This window comes from Chionomys nivalis, chromosome 1 (genome assembly GCF_950005125.1).
Source record: "Chionomys nivalis chromosome 1, mChiNiv1.1, whole genome shotgun sequence".
NCBI lineage: Eukaryota > Metazoa > Chordata > Mammalia > Rodentia > Cricetidae > Chionomys > Chionomys nivalis.
The window spans coordinates 136,140,378-136,155,433 of record NC_080086.1 but is presented as its reverse complement, the minus strand read 5'-3'; the positions used below and the strand labels follow the sequence as shown (position 1 = coordinate 136,155,433).

Below are 15,056 nucleotides of genomic sequence, written 5' to 3'. Positions count from 1 at the left end.
GCCTCGCGCTCGGCTCTCGCGAGCTGTCAAGAAGGTTGAAAGGAGTGGAAAATGGCGTCTCGCGAGCCAGGCAGTTCTGCGGGCTCGATACCTTGGGTTGCTACCCTGCTCCTGGCTGTGGGCGTGGAGAGGGCCCTGGCTCTACCTGAGGTACAGAAGAAAGCTGGTTTGAGATCTGGCTGAAGAAGGTTGCCGATCGTCAGTCTTGTGTCGAGCTCGCCCGCCGGTGGCTGTCCCAGGCGAAGCTCAGATTTCCCCCTTGAAGATTCCCTAGCCCTGTCCCAGCGGGGATCGTGCTCCCGAGTACTCTCGTAGCGCCGGCCACTGGCACCTTCGCCCTGCCCACATTCAGAGACCTTTGAAATTTGATCTCCTTGCTTTTTGAATAACTTTAAATTGTTCTTGCCACTCTAGAGTCCCCGGCTCCTGTGCCAGCTGTCCGTGCGTGGTGCAGTGGCATGACTGAGTACTTTGTGTACCCGCGTGCAGCTCTTTAACACTTGCCAAAGCATGCCTGTCAGGTGGAGAAGTCTCTGGAAAGGACATAATATAGTCAAGTAATGATTTTCCTAGATGAGGACCTTCTTTCGGGAAAGACTTGTATAGTGCACTGATTTGGTGCCCTGTGGTAGCCGAAGAAATGGGTTCTATTTATAAAAGCCAGCTTTCTGCTCTGTATTGTAGGAATACTGACAACTAACTATTAATTCTTGTTTGTTCTTTTTCTTTCTGGAGTCTTAATAAGGTTTCTTTCTTTTCTACAGATATGCACCCAGTGTCCAGGAGGTGTGCAGAACACGTCCAGAATAGCCGTTTACTGTGAGAATTCATCGGAGTCAATGCAAGCCCGATGCTGCCTGAATCAGAAGGGCACCATCTTGGGGTGAGGGAGGAGAAGACATCCTTGGATACTCAAAAAAGTTCACAGACGAGTATATCGGCTTGCCTAACTGACTTTGGGGATAAATACTGGCACCTAACTGGAGACGTCTAATGCTTGATTGTAAAACGTTTAAATTGGGTGTAGTATTATTCGATAGGTAAAAGATCTTTTTTCCCCCCTGGATGACAATAGTTCTTGCCATTTTATAGACTTGTGTGGCATCATTTAAAAATAGCTTTGTTTTTGTTTGTTTGTTTTTGTTGTTTGTTTCTGAGACAGGGTTTCACTGTTAAGCTCTGGCTGTCCTGGAACTCACAGAGATCCACCTGCCTCTGCCACCACCACTAGGCTTAAAAATAGTTTTATTATAACTCTTTGGATTATTTTTTACTAAAATACATTTACAATTTTCTTTCTTTTTTCTTTTTTTAGACAGGGTTTCTTTTTCTTTTTTTTAAATTTATTTATTATGTATACAATATTCTGTCTGTGTGTATGTCTGCAGGCCAGAAGAGGGCACCAGACCCCAATTACAGATGGTTGTGAGCCACCATGTGGTTGCTGGGAATTGAACTCAGGACCTTTGGAAGAGCAAGCAATGCTCTTAATCTCTGAGCCATCTCTCCAGCCCCTAGACAAGGTTTCTTTGTGTATCTCTGGAGCCTGTCCTGGAACTCGCTCTGTAGACCAGGCTGGCCTCGAACTCACAGTGATCCACCTGTCTCTGCCTCCCGAGTGCTGGCTTTCAAGGTGTGTGCCACCACCGCCTGGCACAATTTTCTTAATTTAAGTTTTTTATTTTGTGTGTGTGTGTCTGGGTGCATGCACTTGAGTGCAGGTGCTGGAAGAGTTCAGAGGCTTTGGGTCCTCTGCAGCTGGTGGGATAGGCAGCTGTGAGATGTCCAACATGGGCGCTAGGAACTGAACTCGGTTCTCTGCAGGATCGGTACTCACGCTTATCTGCTAAGCCATTTCTCCAGTCCTTAGTTTTCTTCTGTCTTTTTGTTATAGCTGTTCTGGGTACTAGGGAATGAGCCTAGGACCTTGTGCATGCTATCCAAGCTACCTTTTTCGGCTTAGCTTTTCTTTTTTTTTTAAAAAAAAAATTATTTATTTATTATGTATATAGTATTCTCCTGCATGTATGCCTGCCTGCCAGGAGAGGGCACCAGACCTCATTACAGATGGTTGTGAGCCACCATGTGGTTGCTGAGAATTGAACTCAGGACCTCTGAAAGAGCAACCAGTGCTCTTAACCTCTGAGCCATCTCTCCAGCCCCTTTTCTTTTCTTTGGCACAGGATCTTCCTATATAGCTCTGCCCAGGGCATTGTGCATGCTAGACAAACTATCTTTTTTGTTTGTTTGTTTTCTTTTCTTTGGGACAGGGTCTTCCTATACAGCCCTGTACTTACTGTACAGCACAGCATAACCTCAAACTCACATTATTTCTGCATCAGCCTCCCAAGTTCTGGGGTTACGGAGTGAGCCATCATACTGACTCCTTTCAGCATTTATCATTTTGACACGTGATCTCACTGAATTGCCTACATAACCTTGAACTTGTGATCCTCCTGCCTCAGCTTCCCGAGTAGCAAGGATTACAGGTAGCTTGCACCACCAGGCCAGAAACTAAGTTATATATTTTATAATGTTATGATTTTGTACTTCATAGGCACTCAGTAAATGAAAATAATGTGTTGAAGTTCTTTTTTGTTTGGTTGATTTTTTTGAGACAGAGCTTCTCTGTATAGCCCTGACTGTCCTGGAACTCATTCTGCAGACCAGGCTGGTCTTGAACTTAGAGATTTGCCTCCCTTTGCTTTGGACTGCTGGGACTAAAGGCTAGAAGTCTTTAATGTATAGAAGTTTATAATTGTCTCTGATAGGAAATATAGTTGTGAAAAACTTAAGTGATTTGCTTTTTTTGTTTTGTTTTGTTTTGTTTTGTTTTTTCTTTCATTTAAAACCTCTGTGGCTGGGCTTGGTATTTGTAATTTCAGCACTTTGGAGGAGGATCAAGAATTCAAGGTGGGGCTGGGCGATGGTGGCGCACGCCTTTAATCCCAGCACTCGGGAGGCAGAGGCAGGCGGATCTCTGTGAGTTCGAGACCAGCCTGGTCTACAGAGCTAGTTCCAGGACAGGCTCCAAAGTCACAGAGAAACCCTGTCTCGAAAAAAAAAAGAATTCAAGGTGGGCTAAGAGGTAGTGAAGCACGCCTTTAATCCCACGCAGCACTCGGGAAGCTGTGCAAGACCAGCCTGATCTACAGAGCAAGTTCCAGGCCAGCCAGGTATTACAGAGAAACTCAAGGTCACCCTTAGCTACTTAGTGAATTTGAGGCTAGCTTGGGTTACATTGAGACCTTGTCTGAAAAAGAAATCATTTCGGTGGGAATGCTGACGGGGATGTTGCGCTCTGTGGTTCTTGTCTCTCACCCCAGCATTTGAGAAGCTGAGGCAGGAGGATTGTCACAGGTTGAGACCAGCCTGGGATGCAGAGTGAGACCCTGTCTCAGAACAAAAGAAAATCTCTGTAGTATGGTGGTTGTGACTGTGGCTTGGTGATCAAGTACCTCACTCATGCAAGACCCTGGGTTTAATCCCCAGCAAGGCCACAAAAGCCTCTGGGTCTGAGACTCACAGGATAGGAGCTACTAACTCTGGAGAAAATAACACCAAGTTTCTTCCAGTACTTGCACAGTGCATAGCTATACTGGCTAGAACTGTGATTGCAATGTTCTGTACCAGTACTGATCAGCACAGGAGCCACGATGTCATACCTGTTTGTAGTCTTTCTTGTGAGAATGCATTTGAATTTTAGGTAAATTACAATGTCGACATATGTAGCTAGCGCTAACTAAATTGGATAATACACGATTACAATGTCTTCTACCATAGTACTTCTCTTATAGTTTTGAACATAGTGTTGTTCTGTCAGTATTGGATTAAGTGGGGTGTGTGCACAAATACTAACCTTGCTAGGCATGGAAAAGAGACATAGTTACACTAATCACTTTGTTTCTTCAGGCTAGATCTCCAGAACTGTTCCCTGAAGGATCCTGGTCCAAACTTTTTTCATGCTTCAACTGCTGTTATCATGTAAGCATTTAGGTACTTTCCTAATATGGTGATGGGAAAGTCTTTGGGGATAACTCTTAAAAAGGGTAGATTAATATTAGCTTCTAAACCTGTATAACTGAGGGTGAGGGTTGGACTAATAGCCCAGGAAAGCATGTATAAGTGTTAATAGCATGCTTTTCTCAGCAGAGTACTAACACTGTGTGCTTTGCAGAGACCTTCAAGCAAATCCTCTCAAGGAAGACTTGACCAACACCTTCCGTGGCTTTACCCAGCTCCAGACTCTGTGAGTAATAGACTGGGAAGAGGGAATCATAGATCTTAATTGTTAGTCAACATCGGAGCTGCTGTTGCTACTGTGTGTGTGTGTGTATGTGTTTGTGTGTGCGTGCATAGATGCTTGAGTGAGCTCATATGCACATGTGTATGCGTGCCATGTGTGTTGCTGGTGAATGTTTGTTCTGCTACTGAGCTACACCCTGAACTCTTTGGCTGTGTGTTTATGATCATGTGTGCTGTCTTCAGGATATTACCACCAGATGTCACCTGTCCTGGAGGTATTAATGCCTGGGAAAGTATTACCTCTTTCATGGACAAGCAAATTTGCCAAGGGCAGAAGGACCTTTGCAATAGCACTGGAAGCCCAGGTATGCTGTGGAATGGCCATCTCACTGGCGAGTCCTTTTCCTTCTTTCTAAGGTGACGTCATTCTCTACTTTAGAAGAATAAAGATGCTAAGTGCCCTTCTGTTCGGAGTTCTCTATTTCCCTATAAAGGTTTTAATTATTTTTTTAAAGATTTATTTATTATGTATACAGTGTTCTGTCTGCATGTACACCTGCACACCAGAAGAGGGCACCAGATCTCATTACAGATGGTTGTGAGCCCCCATGTGGTTGCTGGGAATTGAATTCAGGACCAGTGGAAGAGCAGCCAGTGCTCTTAACTGCTGAGTCATTTCTCCAGCCCAACATTTTAATTATTATTGTTAGTGTTACAGTCTGATTATTTATGATCTTCTATTTTTTTTGTTTGTTTTTGTTTTTATTTTCTGAAGCAGAGTCTCTATATATTCCTAGCTGATCTGGAACTTGTGTAAACAGATTGGCCTTCAACTCACAGAGATCTGCCTGCCCCTGCCTCCCAAATGCTGGGATTTGGGCATCTGCCACCATGCCCAGCTTTTTTCTCTACTTTTAAAAGATCTAAGCAGATATTTGAGAAAAATACCTAATGAGATCCAGTGATACTCTCCCCTCCCCGAACCATGCTTCTGAGATCAGGGATGGCCTTGGAGTCCAGCGACTCTTGTTTCCCTCTGGCTCCCAGAAATGTGTCCTGAGAATGGGTCCTGTGCACCTGAAGGTCCTGGTCTTTCGCAGTGCGTTTGTGCTGATGGTTTTCACGGATACAAGTGTATGAGGCAGGTAAGGAACTGGACCTTTTAGAAATAGAGGAATGCATTTGGCGAGAACCTCTCAGAAAGAAACAAGGGAAGTGGCCGAGATGAGGGGATGCATGGCGAAGAAAAACTAGGTAGTAGAAAGTGACCCTGTATATACTGCTGTGACTGTTTGTTTCGTTTGCTAATCGCAGGGTTCCTTTTCACTACTTATGTTCTTTGGCATTCTGGGATCCACCACGCTAGCCATCTCTGTTCTACTTTGGGGAACCCAGCGCCGAAAGGCCAAGGCTTCATGAACCACACAGGGCTTCCTGCTCACCTGAGATCACCCTGATCGTGACAAACATGACTGGCCAGGGGGCGGATCCTGCTCAAAGCTGAAGCGGCCATTGATAATGAAGGAAGGTGTCAAATTGCACCACCTCGGAGTGATGGACCCTCGGTTCAGGAGTGGACGAGTACTTGTTTGTATTATTGACTACAATAAACACTTTTTTCCCATTGTTTTAGGGACTAGCGCCATACCTTCGCGTGTTTCTTGCTTGAGGGGCTGGTTTGGGACGGTCGGGTTTCTCGGGTCTCCAGGGTTTTGCTCGGTGCCCGGTGTGATGCTGAGGACCCACCCCATGGTCCCGCCCCTTACGTGCCCGGCCCCGCCCCTCACGCTACCGGCTGCCTGCGCCGTCGCAGTCGTGCTTCTGCTCAATACGATTAGGGCTCCCGCTTGCCGCGCCCGCCTGCTCTCCAGCGCTCCGCGCAGCGAGCCACGTGGACCAACTCCGGCGCGCGGTGTTCGCTTGGTTCCAGTGAGGCTCGCCGCGCCTCCCGCGTCTCTGTGCTCGCCCGGTCTCAGCTCCGACCCCATGGCGGCCCTGGTGTTGGAGGACGGGTCGGTGCTGCAGGGCCGGCCCTTTGGGGCCGCTGTGTCGACTGCTGGGGAAGTGGGTAAGCAAGCCCGGGCGGGCTGCCGACCTCATCCCACTCTGCTTAACCTGTCCACCCCTCCTGCACACTCCTCTCCTCGATGCGGTGGCCGCAGCCCCAGCTCCCTTTCACCACTCACGACCGAAGCAGTCATCTCCTCCGGGATTTGCTGCGCTCGGGGCAGTGTTCTGAAGGCTGCCCTTGCCAGAACTCAGTCCTGCCTCTTTCTTCAGTGTTTCAGACCGGCATGGTCGGCTACCCAGAGGCCCTCACTGACCCTTCGTACAAAGCTCAGATCTTAGTGCTAACGTACCCTCTCATCGGCAACTACGGCATTCCCTCAGATGAAGAGGACGAGTTCGGCCTGAGCAAGGTAGTCACACCCAGTGCTTTCTCTACATCCCTTCTCAGATCAGAAGTTAACGGTGAAGTGACACTCTGCTAGACATCCTAGAGGAAAGAGCGGAAAGCACTAAGGCGGCCGTGGTTACAGGGCTTTTAGGGGACCTTGAAAGGCAGAGCTGGAGACCGCAGAGCCTCCAGGTGGTACCCCCTTTCAGAGTCTTGTGTGAGGTAAAGGCACGGGCCACAGGAAATGGCAAAGGGCTTATGGGAGTAGTTATCCAAATGAAATGCAAGGGGTGCACTTTTTCTAGTTATTTCATAAGAACCAACAAAGCTTTTTAAAAATTTTTTAGTAGCAGTCATAGGGGCAAACAGAATCCTTTAGGTAGTCAGCCTTCCCAATGCGATGGCCCTTTAATACAGTTCCTTACGTCTTGGTTATCCCCGACCATAAAATTATTTTCATTGCTACTTCATAACGGTAATTTTGCTACTAGTGTGAATGGTAATGTAAACATCTGATATTTCAAATGGTCATAAGCGACCGCTGTAAAAACGTCGTTTGGCCTGGGGGTCGTGACCCACAGGTTGAGAGCCACTGCTTTAGGATCCTATAAGTTGGTAAGAAACTGGAAACCAGGGTTGTACCCCTTCTAGTACCAGTCATTGCCAGTTCATCTACATCGGTGACACTGATCACCGTCTGGACTCCAGGCATCGCTTCCTTTTCTGCTTCTCAATAGTATTTATTTCTAGATAGAAAACTCAAATTTCGGCCAGCCTGGTCTACAAGAGCTAGTTCCAGGACAGGCTCCAAAGCTACAAAATTTCCTCATGTAGTGAGGTCCTCCCCATTCATTCTGTAAAATCTGGAAACTAAGTTGTCTCTGAGAGTTAGGTACAAATGTTAACACAATCATTATGATAATAATAGAAATCACCATAGACTAGATACAGTATTTCACAAAATTTGCTTAAGCCCTGATCCCAGTCTTATGGCATCTTCCTATCGAAGCCTGGCTGACCTGGAATTCCCGGAGATCTACCTGCCTCTGTCTCCCAAGTTGTGACATTTGATACTATACCAAACCTTCAATCTTTTCCTCCTTTTTAAATTATTTTTATATTTTTTTTGTTTTTGGATATATGATACTCTATACTAGGCTGACTTAAACTCAGGAATCTCTTCTGCCTTTGCCTCCTGAGTGCTGGTACTAAAGACATGTGCCGCCACCACCTGGCTAATTCTTATTTTTGAAGCCTGCCCTGAATAAGGGCGCACTAATTGTTGTTATTCCTGCAAGTTTTTCATCATAAACCGCTGCGTACCTGCTTTTTAATTTTCATCTTAGTATCTTATGAATTTGGTTAACATGTGAATTGTCAAAAATTTAGTGCCTGAGGTCTCCTACAGCCCAATGCATTTGCTGTGTCTGAAGCTGTGTACATGGGTCAGTCCGCCTACCCTGGGGAGGGCTGCAGCTCACATAGACCTTCAAACTCAGAACCCTCCCACCTTACCTTCCCCTGGTGCTGAGATTGCAGGTGCGGTGGTGAGTACATCATTATCATCGTCTAAAGACCAGGGTCTCTGTGAAGCCCACACTGCCTTCAAGCTTGCAGATGGTTGTCTTAGCAGTGCTGGGATTGCAAATATCAGTATTTTGCCTTTAAATACAACTTTTCACTTAGCTTGTTTTCAAGACAACATTTTGCTAATTCATACCCCTCCCTCCCTGGAGTCTTTCTTTTTGAGACTGTGTTTCCCAGGCTAGCCTGGTACTCACTATTGTTAAGCCATACTGACCCTCAACGATCGGCAATTTTCTGCCTTGTCCCCCCCCCCAACCCCTAGGAATGGGATTATAGACACATGCCACCAGCCTGTCTTGAATGTCGTTTAATCTCTCCCACAAAAACTTACCAGGTCAGGTATGGCATCTACTCACTTAGTCCCAGTGCTGGGGAGGTAGAGGCAGGCTAGCTCTACATAGCCCATCTTGGGCCAGCCTGGACTATGTAGTGAGACCTTGTCTCCAAACAAAGTGTCCTTTTTAATTTACTATAATGTACTTCTTTTGAATAATAATTTGGTTATCTTTTTAAAATTATAATCTGAAATGAAATGATAAAGTGACATCATATCTGTCTGGTATTATACCCTGTAACTTTTTTTAAAATTTGTTTGAGACTGGGTTTCTCAGTGTAGCCCTGACTACCCAGCTGCCCTGGAACTCACTCTGTAGACTAGGCTAGCCTCCAACTCAGTGATCCAATTAAAGGCATGCAGCACCGCACCTGGGAAGCTTTGTTCTATTGTATTGTTCTGTGCGATTATCTTTTTATAGTTGTATTTTATTTATGTTTTAATAAATAAAGCTTGTGTAAAGATGAGAAGGGCAAAGCTAAACCTCTAGAGGTCAGGGAGTGGTGGCACACACCTTTAATCCAAAGATTTGGGAAACAGGCAGATGGATCTGTGTGAGTTCAAGATCAATGCTGAAACAAATCCAGGTGGTGGTGGCTCACACTTTTAATCCCAGTACTAGGGAGTCACGCTTTTAATCTCAATACTAGGGAGTCACGCTTTTAATCCCAGCACCTGTCTGTGTCAGATGCAAGTACACATTCCTGACACATTGGAAACAGAAGGAAGAAGTGGAAGGGGTTCCATCTTTGAAGGAAGCTAACGTACAGTGGATATGCGGGAGTCGGGTGCTCACAGGGAAGACTTGTAAACTCGCTTTTGGACGAGGAAAAGTACCATTCTCTGTTCCTTGGGCACTCTGGGCCCTTGTTCAGGACTACCTGTGAAAGCAGGAAGGGATGACAGACTGTCGTGTGGGGCCGAGCGGACAGTGTCGGGCGTTGTCCCTGGACTGCTCACCCTCTCCTCTTTCCATCTGCAGTGGTTTGAATCCTCGGGTATTCACGTGGCAGGACTGGTGGTGGGTGAATGCTGCCCCACGCCCAGCCACTGGAGTGCCGCCTGCACCCTGCATGAGTGGCTGCAACAGCATGGCATCCCTGGCCTGCAAGGTATGATTGCATGCACTGGGATGTCTGGGTACAGGACAGTGGGCCTAGCTGGAAAGAAACAGGTTTCTGAAATCTGTTAGTTCCCGAGTCTAAGGTTGCAAGGCAAAATGTGCAAAGTTTAGATTAGAGAAGAATCCAAACTATTGCTCAGAAGGAAAAGCTCTAAAGAAAGCAAACCTAGCTCCTGGTTTGCCTGTTTAAGTCCGACTCTCAGCAGATTTTTACATGGTTACATTGCATTTGGCTAATGCATGTCTGAAAGGCAGCTCTGCTCCCTGCTGTATCCTCAGTGGATAGCTGCTGACACGTAAAATGCGTAGATCCTGTAACTATTTCATGAAAACAAACTATTCTTCCTTAAGAGAATTAATTGTGTAGTCTCCCCTTTTCCCCCTTTTGGTGGGGGAGAGTGTTGGTTTTGAGCTTTTGAGACAAGGGTGTATGTAGCCCAGGCTTGACTCAAAGGCAATGTGTGACCAAGATGACCTTTGAACGCTCGACCCTCCTGCCGCTTCGCGAGAGCCAATGTTGCCGTCTGCACCACTACAGCTTATGTTCTTGTTCCTAGAGTGTCACTTAGCCTTTTCGTTTTTCTCTAGAAGTTATTTTCAATAATTAGATCGCTCTAGATTGTGCTTCAACTTGGGCGTGCTATTTTGGGCAGGGTCACTTCGTGGCAGTGTCCCTCCAGCAGCCCATGGGTTTGACTTAGGGCTGTGGAGCGGGAGTGTTCCTGGACGCCTGCCCTCCCTGGTGACTGTCATCTGAGGCTGTGCTGTTTTGATAGGAGTGGACACTCGGGAGCTGACTAAAAAGTTACGGGAACAAGGGTCTCTACTGGGGAAGCTGGTCCAGAGTGGGACAGAGCCTTCATCCCTGCCATTCGTGGACCCCAATGCCAGGCCCCTGGCACCAGAGGTCTCTATTAAGGTACAGAGGAGGTGCCCACAAGTGGGGTAAACTCAAGGACTTAAGAGTTTGGTGTGGCATGTCTTCACTTGCCGATCTGTGGCCGCCAACTGTTGTTCTTTGTCCCTCAGACTCCGCGGGTATTCAATGCAGGGGGTGCCCCTCGGATCTTTGCTCTGGACTGTGGCCTCAAGTACAATCAGATCCGATGTCTCTGCCAGCTTGGGGCTGAGGTTACTGTGGTACCGTGGAACCATGAATTAGACAGTCAGAGTGAGTATCTGGGGCCTTGCAGACCAGCAGCTTTTGTTAGGGCGGGAGAGCTGTCCCTCAGAACAGGTGATGAAAGTCAGCGTGAGTTGTAGGAAGGAAGGCAGAAACCAGGGGCTCCATTTTCATGGTCGAGTGTGTGTGTGTGTGTGTGAGATCTATTATTTTAATTATTGGGGGCGCACAAGTGTGTGCCATACAGCCTTAAGAAGTCAGGTCTCTCATGGGTTCTGGGAATCGAACTCAGGTCATCAGGCTTGCACATTTGGTGCTTTTATCTGCTGAATCATCTCGTCAGCCCTCGGGTGTCTCTGAAATCCCATTTATGACCACCTTTTCTGCCCGTTCCAGAATACGATGGTCTCTTCCTAAGTAATGGACCTGGTGATCCTGCCTCTTATCCTGGTGTGGTATCCACACTGAACCGCGTCTTGTCTGAGCCCAATCCCCGACCTGTGTTTGGAATCTGCCTTGGACACCAGCTGTTGGCTTTAGCCATTGGGGCCAAAACTTACAAAATGAGGTGGGGCTTGGGAGAATAGGAGCCAGCACTTGGGACATAATCGAGGAACGCACTGTCTTGAGAACTGGGGGTTACTGGTGTGGAAACTGGCGTCGAGCTGTCGGGAGCAATGAGATCTGAAAGGGCTGAGTTTGCTTTAGTCAGAAGAGGGTGGTGAGAGCGGTTGACTCTGTCCCATTCTCTAGGTACGGAAACCGAGGCCACAACCAGCCCTGTTTACTGGTGGGCACCGGGCGCTGCTTTCTGACGTCTCAGAATCACGGGTTTGCTGTGGATGCAGACTCACTGCCAGCAGGCTGGGCTCCTCTCTTCACCAACGCCAATGACTGTTCCAATGAAGGCATTGTACACGACAGCCTGCCCTTTTTCAGGTGAGCGTGGGCGTGCGTGGGGTGACAAGGGGTCGCGAAGATGGGCAAAGAAAGCCCAGCCATGGACCTCGTTTCTGGAGGCTGCCACAACCATAGCCGTGACGTCAGAGGTTTCTGTCATTCAATCTCTTCAACAGTGTCCAGTTTCACCCAGAGCACCGCGCTGGTCCTTCAGATATGGAACTGCTTTTTGATATATTTCTGGAAACTGTGAGAGAGGCTGTAGCTGGGAACCCTGGGGGCCAGACAGGTAAGGCGCTTTGTAGAACCAGGATGTGGACTTAAGAACGGGGCTAGTTCCGGACAGGCCCGAGATGGACTTATTCTCAAGGCTGTGTTTGGGAAGGAGGAAGAGAAACAACCCCGGGCAGTTTGTGCTGCCTCTGTCAAAAGGATCTCTAGAGGTAGAGGTCCTGGGCTCCTCTCAGGCCTCTCTGCTTTTTTTCTGGAACAGGGGTTCAATCTGCATGGCTCCTGAAGGCCCACTCTCTTGACATTCAATGACTTTGTTTGCGTTCACAGTTAGAGAGCGGTTGGCGCAGCGCCTCTGTCCCCCTGGGCTTCCCATTCCTGGTTCTGGGCTTCCACCACCACGGAAGGTTCTGATCCTAGGCTCCGGGGGCCTCTCCATTGGCCAAGCTGGAGAATTTGACTACTCGGGCTCTCAGGTAAGGTGTGGCGATCACCTCCCATCTGGATGTGCGACCCATGGAGTCATAAGGAGAAGGACTAGGCCTGGGCACTGTTAGCGGGGATGAAATGGCCCAGGGAGGTCTGTGTGCATCCAGATGGATGAGGTTGTGAAGGACAGAAGTCCCTTACTAAGTACTGGAGTACGAGGGAAGGAGGAAGGAAGGAGAAATGCTGGCCTAAGGCTTCAGTTGTCTGTCGAGGAGGCTGATAGGCCATTTTTGTCCTGTCAGGCAATTAAAGCCCTGAAGGAGGAGAATATCCAGACATTGCTGATCAACCCCAACATTGCCACAGTGCAGACCTCTCAGGGGCTGGCAGACAAGGTCTATTTCCTTCCCATAACACCTCACTACGTAACCCAGGTATGGCTCAGATAAGGGTGGCTGGAAGAGGGGAACTCTTTTTTTTTTTTTTTTTTTTCTTTTTTTGATTTTCGAGACAGGGTTTCTCCATAGCTTTTTTGGTTCCTGTCCTGGAACTAGCTCTTGTAGTCCAGGCTGGCCTCGAACTCACAGAGATCCGCCTGCCTTTGCCTCCCGAGTGAAGAGGGGACTCTTGATGGGCAAGAGGTTTCACTGGTACCTACAGGGTCCTAAACTGCTTTGATCTACTCTCCCCTAATGGTTTGGATTCCTACCTCCTGCCTCAGGTGATCCGTAACGAACGCCCAGATGGTGTCTTACTGACTTTTGGGGGCCAAACAGCCCTGAACTGTGGTGTGGAGCTGACCAAAGCTGGGGTACTAGCTCGGTATGGGGTCCGGGTGTTGGGTACACCTGTGGAGACCATTGAACTGACGGAGGACCGACGAGCCTTTGCTGCCAGGATGGCTGAGATCGGAGAGCACGTAGCCCCCAGCGAAGCGGCAAATTCTCTTGAGCAGGTTTGTGAGGTGGTTGGGTAAAGAGTGACGTATTTCCTCTGTATCTTATTTCCTTTGGGTCCAGGAGCCCTCTGGGCAGTAGCAAATGACTTGTTGGTTCATGTCTTCTGCTCATTGCAGGCTCAAACAGCTGCTGAGAGACTGGGCTACCCTGTGCTGGTGCGTGCAGCCTTTGCCCTGGGCGGTCTTGGCTCCGGCTTTGCTTCCACCAAAGAGGAGCTGTCAGCTCTTGTGGCCCCAGCTTTCGCCCACACCAGCCAGGTGCTGATAGACAAGTCTCTGAAGGGCTGGAAGGAGATTGAATATGAGGTGGTGAGAGACGCCTATGGCAACTGTGTAACGGTGAGTGATGGGGCGCAGGGTGGCCCAGGCATTCTGAACTTACGGAAGAGCAGAATCTAGAGTAGTCTAGCCCCAGGCATAGCAGGACCTGGGGAAGCAGCCTCCTGGTTCTTTTGACTTCCTTCATTGGTGACCTCCACCACCCCATAGGTATGTAACATGGAGAACTTAGACCCACTGGGCATCCACACTGGTGAGTCTATAGTGGTGGCTCCCAGCCAGACCCTGAATGACAGAGAGTACCAACTTCTGCGACGGACAGCTATCAAGGTCACCCAGCACCTGGGGATTGTTGGGGAGTGCAACGTGCAGTATGCCTTGAACCCGGAGTCCGAGCAGGTGAGCCCGTGAAGTTAATATTGCCCCATTGTATCTTGGTCTTTGGGCCTTGAGGTTAAGAGGTTTGTTGGTCCTGCCCACCCTACACTGAAGCCAGGATCTTAGTTAGGGTTGGAGCTTGGGGAGGGCCCTTTCACTCCAACCCTATTGGGGATGCGGTTATCTTTCCTCTCATTTTTGAGCACTTTTCTAGGTCAGGTACCAATGACTTGTTTTCTCTGTTCTCCCCGTTGGCAGTATTACATCATTGAAGTAAATGCCAGGCTCTCCCGCAGCTCTGCCCTGGCCAGTAAGGCCACAGGCTATCCTCTAGCCTACGTGGCAGCCAAGCTAGCCTTGGGCATTCCCCTGCCAGAGCTCAGGTATAAGGTGGTGTCAGGGAGGGGGGACTTGAAAGCATTCAGAAGACAAGGACTGCGAGAGTGACGAGATGCTCACCCTGCATTTCCTTCTCTGTCTGGCACCCCAACTTCCTGATGCTCAGGAACTCTGTTACGGGGGGAACAGCAGCATTTGAGCCCAGCCTGGACTACTGTGTGGTAAAGATTCCTCGATGGGACCTCAGCAAGTTCCTGCGTGTCAGTACAAAGATTGGGAGCTGTATGAAGAGTGTTGGTGAGTGTCGCACTCCTGGGGTCCTGTAGAACCAAGATGCTGGCATTACATCATTGTACATGCTAGACCAGTGGCTCGCAGCCTTCCTAATGCTGCAACCCTTCCGTACAATTCCTCATGCTGTGGTGACCCCCAACCTTAAAATTATCTCAGTGCTACTTCATAAGTGTAATTTTACTACTGTTATAAATCATAATGTAAATATCTGATATGCAGAATGAATATCGGATATGTGATCCCCAAAAGGGTCACAACCCAGAGGTTGAGAACCACTGGTCTAGAATGTCAGTGATGTCTAGTGTGGCCTGAATTTCCCCTGCTCCTTTATTGATAGTAGCTTAGAAATAATGGTTTCAGAGTTAATGGGCGTGTTTCAGGTTGGATGGTCATCGTCAAGAGCAGGCTCAGACTCATCTGGAAACCTGTGTTGGAATA

The 15,056-nt window shown here is 48.2% G+C and overlaps 2 protein-coding genes across 3 annotated transcripts in view; both read left to right on the top strand.

Moving 5' to 3' along the window:
- Positions 1-16: 16 nt before the first annotated feature.
- On the top strand, positions 17-5,890 carry Atraid (all-trans retinoic acid induced differentiation factor). The gene is made up of 7 exons (XM_057766221.1): positions 17-150; positions 765-883; positions 3,913-3,984; positions 4,178-4,249; positions 4,489-4,610; positions 5,293-5,390; positions 5,560-5,890. Exons 1-7 carry the CDS (start codon positions 52-54, stop codon positions 5,662-5,664), a joined length of 687 nt encoding a protein of 228 aa, XP_057622204.1. The 5' UTR covers positions 17-51; the 3' UTR covers positions 5,665-5,890.
- Cad (carbamoyl-phosphate synthetase 2, aspartate transcarbamylase, and dihydroorotase) overlaps positions 5,764-15,056 on the top strand; it is a 22,861-nt gene continuing 13,568 nt past the window's right edge. For both annotated transcript variants that reach the window (XM_057766209.1, XM_057766200.1), the window contains exons 1-15: positions 5,764-6,313; positions 6,526-6,665; positions 9,547-9,676; positions 10,464-10,606; positions 10,717-10,858; positions 11,207-11,378; positions 11,564-11,749; positions 11,887-11,999; positions 12,272-12,417; positions 12,673-12,804; positions 13,092-13,325; positions 13,446-13,667; positions 13,818-14,006; positions 14,244-14,368; positions 14,491-14,621. In XM_057766209.1, the coding sequence (XP_057622192.1) occupies positions 5,764-6,313; positions 6,526-6,665; positions 9,547-9,676; positions 10,464-10,606; positions 10,717-10,858; positions 11,207-11,378; positions 11,564-11,749; positions 11,887-11,999; positions 12,272-12,417; positions 12,673-12,804; positions 13,092-13,325; positions 13,446-13,667; positions 13,818-14,006; positions 14,244-14,368; positions 14,491-14,621 (2,755 nt within the window). The remainder of the gene's footprint in view (positions 6,314-6,525; positions 6,666-9,546; positions 9,677-10,463; positions 10,607-10,716; positions 10,859-11,206; positions 11,379-11,563; positions 11,750-11,886; positions 12,000-12,271; positions 12,418-12,672; positions 12,805-13,091; positions 13,326-13,445; positions 13,668-13,817; positions 14,007-14,243; positions 14,369-14,490; positions 14,622-15,056) is intronic.